Source organism: Argopecten irradians, chromosome 11, assembly GCF_041381155.1.
Source record: "Argopecten irradians isolate NY chromosome 11, Ai_NY, whole genome shotgun sequence".
NCBI classification, from domain to species: domain Eukaryota; kingdom Metazoa; phylum Mollusca; class Bivalvia; order Pectinida; family Pectinidae; genus Argopecten; species Argopecten irradians.
In genome coordinates this window covers 40,752,541-40,776,686 of record NC_091144.1, presented here as the reverse complement: position 1 = coordinate 40,776,686, position 24,146 = coordinate 40,752,541, and the positions used below count along the sequence as shown (strand labels likewise).

The 24,146-nt window shown below is 35.3% G+C and overlaps 1 protein-coding gene across 1 annotated transcript in view; it reads right to left on the bottom strand.

The window, feature by feature from the left end:
* The window catches only part of LOC138334639 (myoferlin-like), a 101,530-nt gene that overhangs the window by 43,961 nt on the left and 33,423 nt on the right, over positions 1-24,146 (bottom strand). Inside the window, exons 15-29 of the mRNA XM_069283275.1 lie at positions 21,681-21,757; positions 19,437-19,537; positions 16,659-16,772; positions 13,820-13,919; positions 12,515-12,717; positions 12,023-12,129; positions 10,204-10,399; positions 9,707-9,859; positions 9,102-9,245; positions 8,894-8,980; positions 8,437-8,516; positions 3,610-3,724; positions 3,032-3,134; positions 2,418-2,548; positions 2,002-2,025 (exon numbers count right to left, since the gene is read on the bottom strand). Of these exons, the coding sequence (XP_069139376.1) occupies positions 2,002-2,025; positions 2,418-2,548; positions 3,032-3,134; positions 3,610-3,724; positions 8,437-8,516; positions 8,894-8,980; positions 9,102-9,245; positions 9,707-9,859; positions 10,204-10,399; positions 12,023-12,129; positions 12,515-12,717; positions 13,820-13,919; positions 16,659-16,772; positions 19,437-19,537; positions 21,681-21,757 (1,735 nt within the window). The remainder of the gene's footprint in view (positions 1-2,001; positions 2,026-2,417; positions 2,549-3,031; positions 3,135-3,609; positions 3,725-8,436; positions 8,517-8,893; positions 8,981-9,101; positions 9,246-9,706; positions 9,860-10,203; positions 10,400-12,022; positions 12,130-12,514; positions 12,718-13,819; positions 13,920-16,658; positions 16,773-19,436; positions 19,538-21,680; positions 21,758-24,146) is intronic.

Genomic DNA, 24,146 nt, shown 5'->3' with positions numbered 1-24,146 from the left:
CAATTGATGACACATGAGAAGGTAACGACATGGTCCTCCACAGAAAACGACAAGTCATTCCCAATTGAGGACACATGAGAAGGTAACGACATGGACCTCCACAGAAAACGACAAGTCATTCCCAATTGATGAGACATGAGAAGGTAACGACATGGACCTCCACAAAAACGACAAGTCATTCCCAATTGAGGACACATGAGAAGGTAACGACATGGACCTCCACAAAAACGACAAGTCATTCCCAATTGATGACACATGAGAAGGTAACGACATGGACATCCACAAAAACGACAAGTCATTCCCAATTGAGGACACATGAGAAGGTAACGACATGGACCTCCACAAAAAACGACAAGTCATTCCCAATTGATGAGACATGAGAAGGTAACGACATGGACCTCCACAGAAAACGACAAGTCATTCCCAATTGATGACACATGAGAAGGTAACGACATGGACCTCCACAAAAACGACAAGTCATTCCCAATTGATGACACATGAGAAGGTAACGACATGGTCATCCACAAAAACGACAAGTCATTCCCAATTGATGAGACATGAGAAGGTAACAACATGGACCTCCACAGAAACGACAAGTCATTCCCAATTGAGGACACATGAGAAGGTAACAACATGGTCATCCACAGAAACGACAAGTCATTCCCAATTGAGGACACATGAGAAGGTAACAACATGGACCTCCACAGAAACGACAAGTCATTCCCAATTGAGGACACATGAGAAGGTAACGACATGGACCTCCACAGAAACGACAAGTCATTCCCAATTGAGGACACATGAGAAGGTAACAACATGGTCATCCACAGAAACGACAAGTCATTCCCAATTGAGGACACATGAGAAGGTAACAACATGGACCTCCACAGAAACGACAAGTCATTCCCAATTGAGGACACATGAGAAGGTAACGACATGGACCTCCACAGAAACGACAAGTCATTCCCAATTGATGAGACATGAGAAGGTAACGACATGGTCATCCACAAAAAACGACAAGTCATTCCCAATTGATGAGACATGAGAAGGTAACGACATGGTCATCCACAAAAACGACAAGTCATTCCCAATTGAGGACACATGAGAAGGTAACGACATGGTCATCCACAAAAACGACAAGTCATTCCCAATTGATGAGACATGAGAAGGTAACGACATGGTCATCCACAAAAAACGACAAGTCATTCCCAATTGAGGACACATGAGAAGGTAACGACATGGTCATCCACAAAAAACGACAAGTCATTCCCAATTGAGGACACATGAGAAGGTAACGACATGGACCTCCACAGAAACGACAAGTCATTCCCAATTGAGGACACATGAGAAGGTAACGACATGGACCTCCACAGAAACGACAAGTCATTCCCAATTGAGGACACATGAGAAGGTAACGACATGGTCATCCACAAAAAACGACAAGTCATTCCCAATTGAGGACACATGAGAAGGTAACGACATGGTCATCCACAGAAAACGACAAGTCATTCCCAATTGATGACACATGAGAAGGTAACGACATGGTCATCCACAAAAACGACAAGTCATTCCCAATTGATGAGACATGAGAAGGTAACGACATGGACATCCACAAAAACGACAAGTCATTCCCAATTGAGGACACATGAGAAGGTAACGACATGGTCATCCACAGAAAACGACAAGTCATTCCCAATTGAGGACACATGAGAAGGTAACGACATGGTCATCCACAAAAAACGACAAGTCATTCCCAATTGATGAGACATGAGAAGGTAACGACATGGACCTCCACAAAAACAACAGGTGATTGTGCTGTTAATGAACTTACCTTGTTCTTTGACTGTAAGTATGGTGACGTGTGAGTTAGTGAGTTTAGGGTATGACGGTCACTAAAGCTTTGTATGAGTGTCATTTAAATCATTCTTACACCTGTGTGTATAACACAGATAAAATTATATTCTGAGCACATTTCTAGCATTCAATATTTTAAAGTTAGTTTACCATCTTCAGTCTTTCCTGCATGTCCTGTTGGTGACAATGTAAACAAATCTCAAATTCTCAATTTTTATATTCATTGTTGTTAAGTAAAAATTGACAAATTGTCATCTGATGCTCAAAATTGAATTTTAAACCCATTACATCAGAACTTATTTGATAAATACTGTAACCAACCTTATTTTAGTGTTTTCTTGCCCGATATCATTTCACGATTAACAGTAATGTTAAAACACTCTATCGTACTCGTAGTTGAATCTTTTTCCAGTCAAGTTATTTTCACAGATATTCATTGTCCGCAAAATACAAGAAATCTAAATGGACATGAAAAAAAAGTAGGTAAATAGTAATATGTCTATCTTTGATATTCATACCTGGCTGACAATTATTTTTAGTACTAATACCTGGTTTTGTCTATCTACCTTTTCTTTCTGTTTCTTTGGATCTTCCACCAATCGGCGAGTACGTATCCATCGACGACGGCGACAGAGGTGATATCGCTTCTCAACGGGACCATAACCTGCCATCGTGGCCTCCACACAATACTCCCAGCCTACACAATTAAATCAAATTATCTGAAAGATGTTCCACCACCCATCGACAGAGCATCAAACGATACTCATCATTTAAACAATAACTGGTGTTTAATTGTGTATTATTATAATTGTGCCGGACTATCAGAGTCCCGATTATTGCAGGTTTACTGTTATTGTTTTAAATATTTTTATCTTGAAGTAAAATTAGAAGTTCAAACTTTTCAATGGCGGTATGGTGTCAAGTAGTTAACTTTTGTAACTGAAGAAAAATACTAATTAGTCTGCTTCTGTTTTGATAGAGAAAAGACACCATTTGTCAGCAGTGGAGTATCTTTAACTAACATTTAACGTTACACAATTACTTAACAAAGCTATACAATACCTACAGGTGATCAGTAATAAAGTACTTTTATTTCAAATCAACAAATTACAATCAACAAATGTAACCCCCCCCCCCAAAAAAAAATCTGATTAACAAGGTGAAAATAACAATGGTCTACCATCTTCATCAACAGCTCGACTCAGATCAGCTTCCCACTCGTCTTCCCAGACCCAGCCCGGGGGCAGGGGCGTCTCTCCACGGGACGGGCACTTGTCACCTTTCTGTAATACCAGGGAGGTTACAAATGTACTATTGCTCTCAATTTAAAGAATCAATTCTTAACAAGTTTCAACAAAAAGTTACAGTATTATATTTTGTACTGTCAATAATCAAATCCTGTTACCAAGTGTATGCAAATAAAACTAGGAACATTTTAGATATCGTGTAAGGCATTATTATCGTCGCTCGCAAATTTCGCCATTTATACCCAAAAATATGATATAAAATTTTCACAAATTCACAAATTCATATTTTCACCATTGAAGAATAAGAATCAAAACCATGTACTGAATCACATGTCAGGTTTCTCTATCTTAGTATCTATCTCATTTAGTAACGGTTATGTATCATAGGAGAGATATACACTATAGTCTGTATCAGATATCTACTTTTGATTAGAATCAGTTACCAAACTATAGTCTGTATCCAATAACTATACCAAACTATAGTCTGTATCAGACACAATTGAAGACTTACGACATCCGCCCAGGGCGTAGTGGCCTCACCCCAGCTGCCCCCAGGGATACGTGAGTGACATTCGTACACATCTTCCATGTAAACCTTGTGTCCCGCATCCTTGTCAAACAGCATACTGAACACAGCAAAATTAAATTACTACAAACAATTGATTTCATAATAACATCATTTTTATCTTTGCATTTGCCCGTAATTTTTAGGGGTTATTTCTTCTAATTTAATTCTAACATTGAGGTCCAATCTATGACTGTTACAAGGTCACGCCTGCATCTATATTAACGGAAACAATCAATTATACTGTGATGTTGACCAATGTGGAAAAAAAATCGAAAAATGGATCAAATTGAAAAAGAGAACAATATCAAAAGCTTAGAAATACAACAAGAGACCCATGGGCCTTAACGGTCATCTCAATATGGACACAACACAACACAGTTAAAGAAATCAAAGCAAAACATTTTTGGATACATATAATTATCAAATCAGCTGAAATTACTTTTTTCCATTCAACTAAACCAAGATAGTATTAATAAGTAAGTTGTAGGTTTCTGATATCTATGACCATATATTGTGACCTTAAAAGACAGTCAAGGTCATTCATTTAAACAAACTTGGTAGCCCTTCATCTAAGCATGCTACAGTCCAAATATCAATACCCTAGGCTTTTTCATTATTGAGAAGAAGTCATTTTAATGAAAAGTTTACACATGGCGGATGATTAACGACGACAGACAGAACATGATGACTGTAAAACATTCAGAAATGAAAAGATATCAAAGAACAAAGTAATGTAAAGTAAATAATCGTGAACAGGACACAGAAATGACTTTTACAAACACATTATAGATATATATGTCATATAGTATTAAAATCTGTACATACTAGGTTTATAAATATTGCGCTGAATTTCATACAATAATTGATGAAAATAACATTTAGGTCATAAATGACAATAAAATGACATTTAAAATGTAAATGACATCAAAAAATTAATAATAAAAATAAAATGTGACTTTGTACCTGACACTATTTCCATGGTGATAAAGAGAAACAGTGATAATTATGTTTATTGATAAACAAATTAAGGACACTGATAAAATAGACTGTTGATGGACAGATTTACACTAAAATCTGATCATGACTACATCATAGGGATGAGTATTGTTAATTTATTTTGTATTGTGATATATTGCTGTATATGATTAGTGTATCATGATACTTTAATGATGTTTTTGTTAACATTCAGTTGAGACTAGTACATGAATTCATTGTTTTGTTAACATTCAGTTGAGACTAGTACTGAATCATGTTTTGTTAACATTCAGTTGGATAGTACATAATTCATTGTTTTGTTAACATTCAGTTGGACTAGTACATGAATTCATTGTTTTGTTAACATTCAGTTGAGACTAGTACATGAATTCATTGTTTTGTTAACATTCAGTTGAATAGTACATGAATTCATTGTTTTGTTAACATTCAGTTGGACTACATGAATTCATTGTTTTGTTAACATTCAGTTGACATGAATTCATTGTTTTGTTAACATTCAGTTGAGGACTAGTACATGAAATCATTGTTTTGTTAACATTCAGATGAGACTAGTACATGAATTCATTGTTTTGTTAACATTCACTTGAGACTAGAACATGAATTCATTGTTTTGTTAACATTCAGTTGTGACTAGTACATGAATTCATTGTTTTGTTAACATTCAGTTGAGACTAAGTACATGAATTCATTGTTTTGTTAACATTCAGTTGAGACTAGTACATGAATTCATTGTTTTGTTAACATTCAGTTGGACTAGTACATGAATTCATTGTTTGTTAACATTCAGTTTGAGACTAGTACATGAATTCATTGTTTTGTTAACATTCAGTTGTGACTAGTACATGAATTCATTGTTTTGTTAACATTCAGTTGAGACTAGTACATGAATTCATTGTTTTGTTAACATTCAGTTGGACTATATTGACATTGTTTTGCATTGTTTTGTTAACATTCAGTTGAGACTAGTACATGAATTCATTGTTTTGTTAACATTCAGTTGAGACTAGTATGTGAATTCATTGTTTTGTTAACATTCAGTTGAGACTAGTATGTGAATTCATTGTTTTGTTAACATTCAGTTGAGACTAGTACATGAATTCATTGTTTTGTTAACATTCAGTTGAGACTAGTACATGAATTCATTGTTTTGTTAACATTCAGTTGAGACTAGTACATGAATTCATTGTTTTGTTAACATTCAGATGAGACTAGTACATGAATTCATTGTTTTGTTAACATTCACTTGAGACTAGAACATGAATTCATTGTTTTGTTAACATTCAGTTGTGACTAGTACATGAATTCATTGTTTTGTTAACATTCAGTTGTGACTAAGTACATGAATTCATTGTTTTGTTAACATTCAGTTGTGACTAGTACATGAATTCATTGTTTTGTTAACATTCAGTTGAGACTAGTACATGAATTCATTTTTGTTAACATTCAGTTGGACGTACATGAATTCATTGTTTGTTAACATTCAGTTGAGACTAGTACATTGAATTCATTGTTTTGTTAACATTCAGTTGAGACTAGTATGTGAATTCATTGTTTTGTTAACATTCAGTTGAGACTAGTATGTGAATTCATTGTTTTGTTAACATTCAGTTGAGACTAGTACATGAATTCATTGTTTTGTTAACATTCAGTTGAGACTAGTACATGAATTCATTGTTTTGTTAACATTCAGTTGAGACTAGTACATGAATTCATTGTTTTGTTAACATTCAGTTGAGACTAGTACATGAATTCATTGTTTTGTTAACATTCAGTTGAGACTAAGTATGTGAATTCATTGTTTTGTTAACATTCAGTTGAGACTAAGTATGTGAATTCATTGTTTTGTTAACATTCAGTTGAGACTAAGTATGTGAATTCATTGTTTCGTTAACATTCAGTTGAGACTAAGTATGTGAATTCATTGTTTTGTTAACATTCAGTTGAGACTAGTATGTGAATTCATTGTTTTGTTAACATTCAGTTGAGACTAGTACATGAATTCATTGTTTTGTTAACATTCAGTTGAGACTAGTACATGAATTCATTGTTTTGTTAACATTCAGTTGAGACTAGTATGTGAATTCATTGTTTTGTTAACATTCAGTTGTGACTAGTACATGAATTCATTGTTTTGTTAATTCAGTTGAGAAGTACATGAATTCATTGTTTTGTTAACATTCAGTTGAGACTAGTACTGAATTCATTGTTTTGTTAACATTCAGTTGTGACTAGTACATGAATTCATTGTTTTGTTAACATTCAGTTGTGACTAGTACATGAATTCATTGTTTTGTTAACATTCAGTTGTGACTAGTACATGAATTCATGTTTGTTAACATTCAGTTGAGACATATTTCATTGTTTTGTTAACATTCAGTTGTGACTAGTACATGAATTCATTGTTTTGTAACATTCAGTTGTGACTAGTACATGAATTCATTGTTTTGTTAACATTCAGTTGAGACAAGTATGTGAATTCATTGTTTTGTTAACATTCAGTTGAGACTAGTATGTGAATTCATTGTTTTGTTAACATTCAGTTGTGACTAGTATGTGAACTCATTGTTTTGTTAACATTCAGTTGAGACTAGTACATGAATTCATTGTTTTGTTAACATTCAGTTGAGACTAGAACATGAATTCATTGTTTTGTTAACATTCAGTTGTGACTAGTACATGAATTCATTGTTTTGTTAACATTCAGTTGAGACTAGTATGTGAATTCATTGTTTTGTTAACATTCAGTTGAGACTAAGTATGTGAATTCATTGTTTTGTTAACATTCAGTTGAGACTAGTATGTGAATTCATTGTTTTGTTAACATTCAGTTGAGACTAGTATGTGAATTCATTGTTTTGTTAACATTCAGTTGAGACTAGTACATGAATTCATTGTTTTTAAAACATTCAGTTGAGACTAGTACATGAATTCATTGTTTTTAAAACATTCAGTTGAGACTAAGTATGTGAATTCATTGTTTTGTTAACATTCAGTTGAGACTAGTATGTGAATTCATTGTTTTGTTAACATTCAGTTGAGACTAGTACATGAATTCATTGTTTTTAAAACATTCAGTTGAGACTAGTATGTGAATTCATTGTTTTGAGAAAAGATACAGACAATGTAATATTGTATAACAAACTGCAAATATTTACATATTAATTTTGAACCTAAATGATATGGAAGAATTTAGGTACATTTGTCTTAGCCAAATGACTATATGATTGTGACTAAACATCAACGGCCTACATGTAGTTGTTTTGTCATAAGTGTAAGAAAATTGTGGTGGTTATGGAGTCTTGCATTCACCGTGCCTAAAGTGTGATTGAGAACTACCCCCATATTGTTGTGGATACGGAAAATTTTTCGCAATTAATAACATTTTAGAAATTAATGAAAATACAAACTGCATTGAAACATCTCAGTAAGTTTTAATTTCCATCAATCTTGCAAACGAAACTTGCGGTGATCATTGCATATCACCATAACACAAGTGATGCAATGTCACATCATGGCTGCTGTTGTAAAGTATGGTTTCCCCAACCAATTGTGAACTACAGTTTCGATCCTTACATCTACAACTAGATCTGAATGTATTTCAAAATTTTTCGTCATTGAACGAATACTTCACAGAAATTCATGAAGATTCCCAAATGAAACAATACGTCAGATGTGTATCACGATACGTATCATACTGAACCTCGATATATACAGACTTGTCATGTGACCATACAGACGTGTCATGTGACCTTACAGACTTGTCATGTGACCTACCTGAGTTCTGGACTGATATACCACTCACTGTCCCATCTCCAGCCAGGAGGGGGTTCAAACTTGTCTTTCTTCAGCGACACCTAATGAGCAGACAATCAAAGTCTGATAGAGCTGACCTAACTCCCTTTACATCATAATCTCATTATAATTTCTTTATTAATTACATTTTACTCCAAGTGAAACAAAACTTCATCTGGTAATATTTACAATTTCAAAAGAAACTTTTTAAATAAGAGGTATGTTCACTTTCCACCTGTCACGACCTCCGCTTGCCTGATCTATAAATACACTATAGGTAAAATGTCATGTGACATATTATTGATCTCGCAGGTCTGAAACAAAACGTTATGGTCTACTTTATTGGTTACATACAAAGGGCACCAGTGTAAAATATTTCACCCTACTCGATGAAATATAACTGTTATTCATCTTTCAACTTTCAGTTTTTGCTACTGACCTTGCCTTGACTGTCTGACCACTTTGGGCGGCCGAGTGGCCCTTTGTTTGTCCATCCCACAATGGGGATACTGATCTCATTCTCATACTGAAACATTCACAATATAAAAATATTAAGGTACATCATCTGATCAGTTAAAACTTCCAATAAAAATTGTGACTTACAATTACTTCAAACCAATTTCTGACCAATGAGAATGCAGACTTACTGTTTCTGCAAACACTGCCATTTCCCCTTCCGTCTGCATCTGATGCCAGGCTTTCTCCTCATTGTGAAGGCCAAGCCACAGCTTCACTCTGATCAGAGCTGGTACCTCAAACTTCTTATCCTTGATGGCTTTGTCTCCCGGTAACTACAATCAGGTCAATTTTTGCCATAACAGGAAATTTATTATTAATCCACTTAAAATTGCATGGACGATGAAAACACTCAAAAATAAATACTGTTGCAAAGAAGCAAATAATCTGTAAACTCCTACAGGCATCAACATCACTGTAAATTGTACGACATACAGCCATATTAATTCACTGTTAGGTATATACAGTTACAAAAAAACATGAATTGTATATTTATTAAGTTCTTGTTTTTATCCATTCACATATTAATATTCTTTAAACCTGAAAGAAAGCATCATTTGATTCTTGTTCTGGCCCTCTATAGAAAGGACACCTGTTTATAAAGGACACCTGTTTATAAAGGACACCTGTCTGTAATGGACACCTGTCTGTAATGGACACCTGTCTGTAATGGACACCTGTCTGTAATGGACACTTGTATATAAAGGACACAGGAAGTGTGTTTGACTGTACTTACTTGGAGAGAGATGGACTGAAGCTTGCCACAGTGACGGCCCATATAGTTAGGATCTGTCGAGTACAGGATCTCGTTGGCGGGGATTCTATGGTAGGCAATTCTCTTCTCTCCACTGATCATCCACACAATTACATCAGGCATACTGTTCTGGGGCTACAAACATCCAATCAAGTTAGACCAACTTTGACCAGGCAAACAACTTTTTATTCTGCAGCAACGTCCTTTCTATATATATTTTAAACATAAGTCCAGTAAAACACAGTTATAACGAACCTCTTGGGATCAGCAAAATCACTTGGTTATAAACATAGTTCATTATTCAGTTAACACAGATATATCATTGAAACCTTGACAGGGAAAGAAAATTACTACATTATAAATGTAACCATGACTTTGTTGTTAGGGTATTTTACTGTATTCTAAAATGGTGATATTATGTATTGGCATCCCTGACAAACAACAAAGCCAGTCAACATTATGAATTCACACTTTAATACCTCCTGGGCCAGGTTTTTGATCATCTGTAAGAAGTTCTCGGCCTCGTTGAGAGCCTCAGCCACGTCCGTAGCATGCTCCCTCAGCTGTCCCGCCATCTCGCGGATATTGGCCAGCTCTCCGGCTCGATACTGGGCCGTCAACTGGTCAAGTTTGTTAGGCACATGGCGAGATGGTTTAGGCTGTGGTAATGGTTTCCTGTCAAACAAAAAATACAAATGTGTAAGTTATTGGGTGGATACAGATAACAAATGCTACATGGATACATATATATATAGAGGATCTTACATGAGTGGCAATGTGATATGTAGAGGATCTTACATGAGTGGCAATGTGATATGTAGAGGATCTTACATGAGTGGCAATGTGATATGTAGAGGATCTTACATGAGTGGCAATGTGATATGTAGAGGATCTTACATGAGTGGCAATGTGATATGTAGAGGATCTTACATGAGTGGCAATGTGATATGTAGAGGATCTTACATGAGTGGCAATGTGATATGTAGAGGATCTTACATGAGTGGCAATGTGATATGTAGAGGATCTTACATGAGTGGCAATGTGATATGTAGAGGATCTTACATGAGTGGCAATGTGATATGTAGAGGATCTTACATGAGTGGCAATGTGATATGTAGAGGATCTTACATGAGTGGCAATGTGATATATAGAGGATCCTACATGAGTGGCAATGTGATATGTAGAGGATCTTACATGAGTGGCAATGTGATATGTAGAGGATCTTACATGAGTGGCAATGTGATATGTAGAGGATCTTACATGAGTGGCAATGTGATATGTAGAGGATCTTACATGAGTGGCAATGTGATATGTAGAGGATCTTACATGAGTGGCAATGTGATATGTAGAGGATCTTACATGAGTGGCAATGTGATATGTAGAGGATCTTACATGAGTGGCAATGTGATATGTAGAGGATCTTACATGAGTGGCAATGTGATATGTAGAGGATCTTACATGAGTGGCAATGTGATATGTAGAGGATCTTACATGAGTGGCAATGTGATATGTAGAGGATCTTACATGAGTGGCAATGTGATATGTAGAGGATCTTACATGAGTGGCAATGTGATATGTAGAGGATCTTACATGAGTGGCAATGTGATATGTAGAGGATCTTACATGAGTGGCAATGTGATATGTAGAGGATCTTACATGAGTGGCAATGTGATATGTAGAGGATCTTACATGAGTGGCAATGTGATATGTAGAGGATCTTACATGAGTGGCAATGTGATATGTAGAGGATCTTACATGAGTGGCAATGTGATATGTAGAGGATCTTACATGAGTGGCAATGTGATATGTAGAGGATCTTACATGAGTGGCAATGTGATATGTAGAGGATCTTACATGAGTGGCAATGTGATATGTAGAGGATCTTACATGAGTGGCAATGTGATATGTAGAGGATCTTACATGAGTGGCAATGTGATATGTAGAGGATCTTACATGAGTGGCAATGTGATATGAAATTTATCAAATTTTATTTATTAGTTTGATATGCCACAAGCCTTTAGGTGAGTTGGATATCAAATTATTTAACAAGTTTGATAAATTTCACATAACACAGTCATTAGCGCAAGATTCTATTTATCTTTTATTGATAGAAATATAAGAAAAAAAAATTCATCTCTATACGGATTTGAAATTCCATTTACTAAGACAATCGTGCTACATCCTATTTTGATCATGACGCCATTATTATATGTGACATCACAATGGTGTTATTACAAGCATGTCTTATGTTATTTACGACATGGCTGAGCAGGCCAGTTATGTGATAATGCAAATTACCGACAGTCCTGTACTAGTTGTTCCAGAAGAGAGATGAGCAGTTGGGCCAGTTCTGGAGTGGGCAGTTTAGCCTTCATTCCTATCCTGACCTGCTCAATGTTAGCTTCCTACAACACATAAAATCTTGAGAATTATAGTAACATATTGACAATTTAATACTCCCACAAACCATTTACAATGAACACACTGGCTACATATACACAACTTAAACCATTTACAATGAACACACTGGCTACATATACACAACTTAAACCATTTACAATGAACACACTGGCTACATATACACAACTTAAACCATTTACAATGAACACACTGGCTACATATACACAACTTAATCCTCACAAAAATTCCACCTTGGTCAGAGCTTAGCTTAATATTTCTGTTATTTTTCCGAAAAAACAAAAAGCGTTACTTCGAAATTCATTTGTGGCAACTGACAATATAAGAACATTCCAAGATGATAATTCCAGGCCTACATCGAGTATTACAAACCAGTTTATCTACAATGCCCTGGAGGAGGTTGAGCGCCTCAAGTCTGAAGGAAATATCTTCCCAGTGAGAGTCCACAACGACACATGGTTTGGTGGCACCCCACGGCAGGAAGGAATAGTGGCATCCGTCAAACACGGCATTAGTGGGCTGGGTCGTCGACGAACATGGTGGCACATTGTCATCAAGTTTGTTTCCATAGTTACCTGATGTAAAGCAAGCAGAAAATGTAACATATAAATTGTGTATAAGGAGTGGGTTTGTGTTATATTGTTAAGGTCATTCAGCTGATGGACTTACTGAGAACCACTTACTGAGAACCACTTACTGAGAACTACTTACTGAGAACCACTTACTGAGAACCACTTACTGAGAACTACTTACTGAGAACTACTTACTGAGAACCACTTACTGAGAACTACTTACTGAGAACCACTTACTGAGAACTACTTACTGAGAACCACTTACTGAGAACTACTTACTGAGAACTACTTACTGAGAACCACTTACTGAGAACCACTTACTGAGAACTACTTACTGAGAACTACTTACTGAGAACCACTTACTGAGAACTACTTACTGAGAACCACTTACTGAGAACTACTTACTGAGAACCACTTACTGAGAACTACTTACTGAGAACCACTTACTGAGAACTACTTACTGAGAACCACTTACTGAGAACTACTTACTGAGAACCACTTACTGAGAACTACTTACTGAGAACTACTTACTGAGAACCACTTACTGAGAACTACTTACTGAGAACCACTTACTGAGAACTACTTACTGAGAACCACTTACTGAGAACTACTTACTGAGAACCACTTACTGAGAACTACTTACTGAGAACCACTTACTGAGAACTACTTACTGAGAACCACTTACTGAGAACCACTTACTGAGAACCACTTACTGAGAACCACTTACTGAGAACTACTTACTGAGAACCACTTACTGAGAACCACTTACTGAGAACCACTTACTGAGAACCACTTACTGAGAACCACTTACTGAGAACCACTTACTGAGAACTACTTACTGAGAACCACTTACTGAGAACCACTTACTGAGAACCACTTACTGAGAACCACTTACTGAGAACCACTTACTGAGAACTACTTACTGAGAACCACTTACTGAGAACCACTTACTGAGAACCACTTACTGAGAACCACTTACTGAGAACTACTTACTGAGAACCACTTACTGAGAACCACTTACTGAGAACCACTTACTGAGAACCACTTACTGAGAACCACTTACTGAGAACCACTTACTGAGAACCACTTACTGAGAACTACTTACCGATACTGATCTCAAACTCCACGGGAGCATCTATTGCACTGACCATTGTAGCATTCAGGAACGTTGCATGAAGCTTGTATTTCCTTCTTCTCATGAATTTCTAAGCAAAAAAAAATCATCAAATATTGTACCATTGATATCATGGCTTATTTATAAATGGAATGTCCAGCGTTCTAATGATTAAAAGTTTTCTCAAAAAACAATATCATCTGTACATAAGGAATGCTTTCTTTGGTTTATTCAATATGTAGGAAGCTTATCACGGAGACATGTTAACTTGAGGTGTCTGAACGTAGCACGCTCTAAATCACATAGCAATGAAGCAAAGATGTCTCCTTTTTTTAACTGATAGAGAGCGCAGCTCGAACGTGGAACTCTTGTGATGAAGAGTTGGAAAACTTTCTCAATAACCAGAAACTAAGTCAAAACATGATCCAGTATTGCACAAGACCATATCCAAAGTCACACTCTCGAATGATTACAAAATGTTCTCTTTGAAAAATTCATAATGGAAACATCAGTGAAAGGTAAAATTTCAAAAGGGATTATTAACAGAATCTTACATTTCCATTTTGTTTTAAATCTTAACCTAAAGCCCTTTGATATGACACTATCGCTTCTGCATATTTTGCATTGCAATGGAGAATGACATTGAGATATATTTTGTAGCCGCAGCCACTAGGGCTGGATTAATATATCGATATATCGGTTTTCAGAAGCATATCGAATATCGATACTCACACATGCTGTATATCACTGTATCGTTTTAACAATTCAACCTACTGTTTTCATTATAGAAAGAGGAAATTTCAAACAAAATTTATTCTAAAACATCATTCAAGTAAGATAATTTCAATCATAAGGAAGTGTCACCATGATGGATTAGAAAAACACAGATGGTGAACCAAATCAAATGTTTGGTAGGTTTTTGCCAGGTTATAGAATGTTTTATCAGAATTCTCTTTTATTGTCACAATATTCAAACACAATGGTCAACTGAATTTGAAAGATGTGGTCCAGTATATCGTCAATACGTATCGTGTATTGTTTCAGTGTATTTTCAATACGTATCGTATAGTTTTAGACCTTCCAATACCCAGCCTTAGCAGTCACATATATTCATAACAAGAGGCCCATGGGCCTTAACGGTCATCTGACTATTAGCACAACACAATGTAGTCTTTTAAAGATTTTAGCATATTTGACCTCTATGACCTTGAATAAAGATCAAGCTCATTCATTTGAACAAACTTGGTAGCCCTTCATCCCAGCATGTCACAGCCCAATATCAGGTCTCTAGGCCTCCTAGTTATTCTCAAGGAGTTGTTTAAAGATTTTAACCTTTTTGACCCCTGTGACCTTGAATGAAGGTCACGGTCATTCATTTGAGAAAACTTGGTAGCCCTTCAACTCAGCATGCTGCAGGCCCAATATGAGTATCCTGGGCCTTTGGTTCTTGAGAAGGAGTTGTTTAAAGATTTAAGCTTATTTGACCCCTGTGACCTTCAATGAAGGTCAAGGTCATTCATTTGAACAAACTTGGTAGCCCTTCATCCCAGCATGCTACATGCCCAATATGAGAATTTGGTGCCTTTTGGTTCTTGAGAAGAAGTTGTTTAAAGGATTTTTAGCCTATTTGACCCCGTAACCTTGAATGAAGGTCAAGGTCATTTATTTTAACAAACTTGGTAGCACTTCATCCCAGCATGCTGCAGGCCCAATATGAATATCCTGGGCCTTTCTGTTCTTGAGAAGAAGTCGTTTAAAGATTTTAGCCTATTTGACCCCTGTGACCTTGAATGAAGATCAAGGTCATTCATTTGAACAAACTTGGTAGCCCTTCATCCCAGCATACTACATGCCCAATATCAGTACCCTGGGCCTACTGGTTCTTGAGAAGAAGTTGTTTAAAGATTTTAGCCTTTTTGACCCCTGTGACCTTGAATGAAGATCAAGGTCATTCATTTGAACAAACTTGATAGCCCTTCATCCAAGCATGTTACGGGCCCAATATCAGGTCTCTAGGCCTCTTTGTTATTCACAAGAATTTGTTTAAAGGATTTTTAGCCTATTTGACCCCTGTGACCTTGAATGAAGGTCAAGGTCATTAATTTGAACAAACTTGGTAGCCCTTTGTCCCAGCATGCTACAGGCCAAATATCAGTACCCTGGACCTCTTGGTTATTGAGAAGAAGTCGTTTGAATGAAAAGTTTACACACGGCGCACGGTGCACGACGATGGACGGTGCATGATGACAATAGGTCATTCTGACCCTTCGGGTCAGATGACCTAAAAAGAAAGTAGAAATGATCTATGCTATGACTAGTTTTTTTTGTAATATCTTCATCACTGGCAATTAAGTCTAGAAATATTATATAAAACTTTGTATGAGTAATCAGATACACATTATATGATTTTATAAAACTTGTATTAGTTATCAGATACACGTAATAAGCAAAATACAGAAAGAAACACAATAGTCATATTTATTGAATATTCCTTACTCTCAAATACTGTATAGTTGGTATCAATATTCGCAGAGTTATTATTTCGCTAAACTCTCGGATTCATCCAAAATCACCAAATTTAATACCTCACAAAATTTACCAATCTTAAAGTTTACGTATTATAGACTGCCATATGATTGACGCTTTCAAATGCTTCAAAAATAATTCTCGAAAACAAACCCCCGCAAATATGTTTTCCTAACAATAAATCGCAAAATATTACACCTGCAAAATTTAATAACTTTACAGTAGGTTTTGCCTAAAATTATATTAATTAGTTAATGAGGTACAGATTCTAATTAACAGAGCTTCACTGTATCCATCTTCTCACCTGTACACGGAGAACATCGTCACTTTCTATATCTTGGACATTAACTTCTGGGAGAGCACCGAGTTCAGTGGTCAGTTCAACTAGAACACGTCCTCTGTAGGCTACACCAGTACCCTGTAATGAAGTCATTAGTAAAACATCAATGATTCTAAGTCAAGTACACAGAAAACGACATCAGCGAACCAGACAAAGGTGAACATGGAAAATGTACATCTGACTTCACTGTACAAAAGTGGACATCCGGCTTAACTGTACAAAAGTGGACATCCGACTTAACTGTACAAAAGTGTACGTCCCACTCGACTGTACAAAAGTGTACATCCGACTCAACTGTACAAAAGTGTACATCCGACTTAACTGTACAAAAGTGTACATCTGACTTAACTGTACAAAAGTGTACTTTCAACTCAACTGTACAAAAGTGTACATCAGACTCAACTGTACAAAAGTGTACATTCGACTCAACTGTACAAAAGTGTATATCCGACTCAACAGTACAAAAGCGTACATCTGACTCAACTGTACAAAAGCGTACATCCAATTTAACTGTACAAAAGTGTACATCCGACTCAACTGTACAAAAGTGTACATCTGACTTAACTGTACAAAAGCGTACATCCGACTCAACTGTACAAAAGTGTACATCCGACTCAACTGTACAAAAGTGTACATCAGACTCAACTGTACAAAAGTGTACTTTCAACTCAACTGTACAAAAGTGTACATCAGACTCAACTGTACAAAAGTGTACATCCGATTTAACTGTACAAAAGTGTACGTCCCACTCAACTGTACAAAAGTGTACATCCGACTCAACTGTACAAAAGTGTACATCCGACTTAACTGTACAAAAGTGTACATCCGACTTAACTGTACAAAAGTGTACATCCGACTCAACTGTACAAAAGTGTACATCCGACTTAACTGTATAAAAGTGTACATCCGACTTAACTGTACAAAAGTGTACCTCCTACTTAACTGTATAAAAGTGTACATCCGACTTAACTTTACAAAAGTGTACATCCTACTTAAACTGTACAAAAGTGTACATCCTACTTAACTGTACAAAAGTGTACATTCAACTTAACTGTACAAAAGTGTACATCAGACTCAACTGTACAAAAGTGTACATCCGATTTAACTGTACAAAAGTGTACATCCGACTCAACTGTACAAAAGTGTACATCCTACTTAACTGTACAAAAGTGTACATCCTACTTAACTGTACAAAAGTGTACCTCCTACTTAACTGTACAAAAGTGTACCTCCTACTTAACTGTACAAAAGTGTACATCCGACTTAACTGTACAAAAGTGTACATCCGACTTAACTGTACAAAAGTGTACATCCGACTTAACTGTACAAAAGTGTACATCCGACTTAACTGTACAAAAGTGTACATCCGACTCAACTGTACAAAAGTGTACATCCGACTTAACTGTACAAAAGTGTACATCCGACTCAACTGTACAAAAGTGTACATCCGACTTAACTGTACAAAAGCGTACATCCGACTTAACTGTACAAAAGTGTACATCCGACTCAACTGTACAAAAGCGTACCATCTGACTTAACTGTACAAAAGTGTACGTCCCACTCGACTGTACAAAAGTGTACATCCTACTCAACTGTACAAAAGTGTACATCCGACTTAACTGTACAAAAGTGTACATCCGACTTAACTGTACAAAAGTGTACATCCGACTCAACTGTACAAAAGTGTACATCCGACTCAACTGTACAAAAGTGTACATCCTACTTAACTGTACAAAAGTGTACATCCGACTTAACTGTACAAAAGTGTACATCCTACTTAACTGTACAAAAGTGTACATCCACTTAACTGTACAAAAGTGTACATCCTACTTAACTGTACAAAAGTGTACATCTACTTAACTGTACAAAAGTGTACATCACTTAACTGTACAAAAGTGTACATCCTACTTAACTGTACAAAAGTGTACATCCGACTTAACTGTACAAAAGTGTACATCCGACTCAACTGTACAAAAGTGTACATCCGACTTAACTGTACAAAAGTGTACATCCGACTCAACTGTACAAAAGTGTACATCCGACTCAACTGTACAAAAGTGTACATCCGACTTAACTGTACAAAAGTGTACATCCGACTCAACTGTACAAAAGTGTACATCCGACTTAACTGTACAAAAGTGTACATCCGACTTAACTGTACAAAAGTGTACATCCGACTTAACTGTACAAAAGTGTACATCCGACTTAACTGTACAAAAGTGTACATCCGACTCAACTGTACAAAAGTGTACATCCGACTTAACTGTACAAAAGTGTACATCCGACTCAACTGTACAAAAGTGTACATCCGACTTAACTGTACAAAAGTGTACATCCGACTTAACTGTACAAAAGTGTACATCTCCCTAACTGTACAAAAGTGTACTACATCACACTGTACAAAGTGTACATCACTAATGTAGTACATCAAACTGTACAAAAGTGTACATCCGACTTAACTGTACAAAAGTGTACATCCTCTAACTGTACAAAAGTGTACATCGCTCAACTGTACAAAAGGTACATCCGACTAACTGTACAAAATGTAACTACTTACTGTACAAAAGTGTACATCCGACTCAACTGTACAAAAGTGTACATCTGACTTAACTGTACAAAAGTGTACATCCGACTCAACTGTACAAAAGTGTACATCCTACTCAACTGTACAAAAGTGGACATCCTACTTAACTGTACAAAAGTGTACATCCAATTTAACTGTACAAAAATTACAACACCAACCTTTCCCTCGTTCAAGTCTTCATATTCATTTGGCAGGTCTGAATACTCCCTTGTTGACCCATAAAAATTTACATAACATGGGCCAAAGGTCGGCAGAAAACCTAAAAATAGAAAGACAAAGGTCAGATTTCATACTTTTGATATCTTACATGTATGTTATCTGTGTAATTTTTCAACACAAAAAGAACTTATTTTATTTTAGTCAAAGTATTTCATATTTATTAGCTCAAAATAATTGAACATATTTTCAATTTAAACCTATTAAATCAATTCCTTTTTGATGAACCATTCTTTAAATGAAAGAAAATTGACTTTTTTAAAAACTTTCTAAAAAGCAAGGTTGCTAAAGTTCAGTCAGGTATACATATATTGGCATGCCAAGTTCATTTTTCATACTAAAAATCTTCAAAATATGAAACTATTAAAGCAACATTAAGCCTGGTTTCTTTTGAAATGTTCTATTCAAAGTTAGATTCAAGGAAATCAATATAAGATGATGACAGAAAAATATATAACAAAAAGATTCCTCGACAACAAATTCAAAGACAAAGTAAAACAGAAACGGGATACTTTGTAAAATGGTATGTTATAAGTTGGTCACACAATTCCAACATGCTGAAGAGTCATATCAAGGGGAGACAACAAAATCAAACACACAAATTATGTAACCATTAACTGATAATTAAATGTCCTTAAGATTAAACGAGAGGCCAGAAGGGCCTGTATTGCTCAACTGCTTTATTTTGCCAAGAAATTTTCTGAATACAGATTGAGTGTTTATTTTCTCAAAGATTTTAAAGATTTCTTTCTAATTATTGTATAGGGCCTCATCCCTCCTTCCCTAGGGCTTCAAAGTCAATATTTATATAAACTCGGTTCCCCCTTCCCCAAACGATGTTTCTAGCCAAATTTGGTAACATTTCGTGCAGAAATCTTGCTATATATAGGAATTGTTTTAATAGCTTCAGGCCAGGTGAGCTACAAAAAATTGTGTCTTATCAAATCTCTATTTGTTTGGATGCAATCAAAATGTACAACATGGAACAGAAATCCCATATTTTCCCGTAAATTGTATGAAATTCATCATTACGCATAGTATGGCCCTAACTGATTTAGAATTTAATTTTTATTTTTTAAATTATTAACTATTCATTAAACTTCGCTTTTTATTTATCTATTGTTTTTTATCATTTTAGCTTTCTTTAAAAGTTTGTATATTTCTTATCAAATATGGTAAAGCAAATTATGACTGATATTATATTCCTTACAAAAAGTTTATAAATCTTTTAAAATTCTGAAAGATGCTTAGTCTTAAAATAGACTGGATAATATTCAAGATGCTACACAGCTTGTCCATAACCTTCAGTTTCAATGAAAATACCACAAAATACAAAGATTTGAACTCCACCTGGAAAAAACCCATACTTATTTTCAAAGAATGACTATTGCAGTTTGTGCAATCTTAACCAGCTACTTCATTGATGAGAAGATTTAAAGTATTAGACATCCCGAGCACCACAATATCGTAAACATTAAACAGACAAGAAACTGTTTTACCGTCCTCTGTGCCCTCTTTGTAAACAATTGTAAAATGAAAATTCATCGTTTTAATGAAAACAGTTATCATTTAATTAAACAAAAATCATAATTAAAATCACTATATCATTAAAAGTGAAATTTTATAAACACAAACAATTTAATAAGAGTTACATGATGATGATTTTGAAGACAAAGAAAGATAACGCTGTGAAAACTGCATGGTAATTATAAATTGGCTATTAATAACCAAACCCAATGTTATCACATTAACATAAGATTAACCAAAGAAAATATCTATATAATACAAATGATGATAGGGATTTAATGTGACAGAATCTCATATAAGAAATATTTGTCCTAAATCTACCCAATGAATGCTTTAATGAATTGCTGTATACATTTTTAATAGAAACACCTACAATTATAATGTACTAAGTATGTGATAAAGTGATAGTAATAACACGGGTGAACTCCACATTTCTATGAAGTAATGACAGATCTTAAGGGAATTGGTGGAGATTGTGATGGTTAAGTCAATCTAATGTGGTAAGGAAAACATTTCACATAAAATTTGAATATGTTAAAATGAATCTTTGAAATGAATATTTAATTAAATTAGTAATATAGAATATATTCTACACAGATATATATTTAAAAGAACACAAAAAAGATTTAATGAAGAGTTGCACAAAGGGACATAAATACCATCTTCTCCAGCACTCGATATCAGTGATATTGGGAGATAGGACGTCCCCACCGGATCATCGTTACCTATACGATCCCTGGAGGTCAGAAAGCAGGACAGAAAGTACGGATAAACATTAGATATAAACGCTGAAATGTTAACACACATATTACATATAACATCTGACTGCCATATAAACTGTATAAGTTATACCAGTGTTATGTTAGTAAGGCTATACCCACCACCAGTTATTATTTGGTACATAGCAGTATTAAAGGACAGTGTTATTAACTGGAGGCTATACCCACCACCAGTTATTATTTGGTACATAGCAGTATTAAAGGACAGTGTTATTAACTGGAGAAGTGAATACCACCACAAAGAAAATCTTTTGGTGCTGATTCAACTACAAAACTACCAGTAGGTCATTCTAACCCAAAACTAGGTTGATCCAACTACAGGACTTGGTCAATCTAACTACAAACTTTTCTGAAAACAATGAATGTAGATCATTTTGATAAATTAATGTAGGTATTTCTTATAGCCCAAAATAACGGTAGATATTTCTGATAACCCAAAATGTAGGTCTTTCTGATAACCCAAAATAATGTAGGTCTTTCTGATAACCCAAAATAATGTAGGAATTTGATAACCCAAAATAATGTTCGTTTTCCTGATAACCAAAAATAATGTAGGTATTCCTGATAACCCAAAATAATGTAGGTATTTCTGATAACCCAAAATGTAGGTCTTTTTGATAACCCAAAAAATGTCGGTATTTCTGATAACCCAAAATAATGTTGAAATTTGATAACCTAAAATAATGTAGGTATTTCTGATAAACCAAAATAATGTAGATATTTCTGATACCCCAAAATAATGTAGGTCATTCTGTTAACCCAAAATAATGTAGGTATATCTTATAACCCGTTATGAAGTGGGTATTTCTGATAACCCAAAATAATAGGTATTTCTGATAACCCATAATAATGTGGGTATTTCTGATAACCCAAAATAATGTAGGTATTAGATAACCCAAAATAATGTATACAAGGTATTTTTGATAACTCAAAATAATGTAGGTATTTCTGATAACCCGTAATAATGTGGGTATTTCTGATAACCCGTAATAATGTGGGTATTTCTGATAACATTTCATCAGATCATGTAGGAGTTATCTATATTCAAATTCAACACTGCTTATCATCTGATTCTTGAAATATTTTTTATTGTTGGGGGGAGGGTGCCTATGGTGAATCTGTCTATTATATTTCTAACATGTAATGTCAATGATTGAGTTTGTCTGCCTAAAGGCTGTGTTGGCTAATTACAGATATGTTAGCTAAGGGCTGACTGAAGAAAATTAAAGCTTTGGGAGGCACTAGCAGTATCTACAGTAGCAGTGATACATGAAGCTGTTAGTAGGATGGGATTAGTGTGGGGTTGCCAAGGGTAAGTTTGGTAACCATGGTAACCAACATGTGATAGAGACCAAACAGAAACCCTTTCTCATATTCCATTGTTCTCTTTCATCAACTTTGTTGAAGTTGTTACAAATTTTCTTTCCATTTATCGACTTTGATATTACATCATCGTCACTCTAAAAGGTGTTGGACGTTAAAGACATTGAAAGTAATAGGAATGATGAGAGAAAGGCGTCTGTTTGATGGGTTGTTGACCTATTAGTAGTATAATGGTGAAAACCAACCCTGGTCCCCTGCTGTGTTCTGCGAGATGAGGGGCACACTGAGGGTGCTAGCACAGATTGTGTCGTCTTCACTGATCCGGTCCCTAAGGTTAAATACACAATTATATCACATAATCTGCCTGATAATCCGCTGATTTTGTCTGTGTAATATCACTTACTGTACTTATATAATATAACCTGGAGCATTTTTCATTGGCTGTGCTGGGCAAGTCATGAAAAATGACTGTCTGATGTGACGTCAGAATTTCAAGGACGCAGGGACAAAATTTTGGTGTTGATATTTTTAGAAATATATGTTTTTGTATTTATGTGATAAAAAGAATCTTAAATTTGTGTTTATTTCATATGAGATTTTATGAAACTTGTCTCAAAGTCTCGCAAAAATTATGACTTCGTAAAATCTCAGACGAACACCGATTTAAGATTCTGTATTATGTGCCACACATGCCAAGATACAAGGACTCACAATGAGTAGATGAGATTGTGTCACACTTTATATAAACATACACTGTACGTTGGCCTTGTCGAAGTGATGAGGACATTTCAGCAAACTTAAACATCTGCATTACATATTTAGCCCTTTGACATTGCCGATGACCTTAACCATTACATGTTTGACCTTTGACATTGCCGATAACCTTAACCGACCTTCATATATTCACCAACCAGTTTTTTGAAATATTTTTTTTTTTCGAGAATGAAAATCAAAAGAGCCTATATAACTTGCTTGTATTGTAATCTGTCACTTATAGAGATTATGAAATCCACATCAAATCAA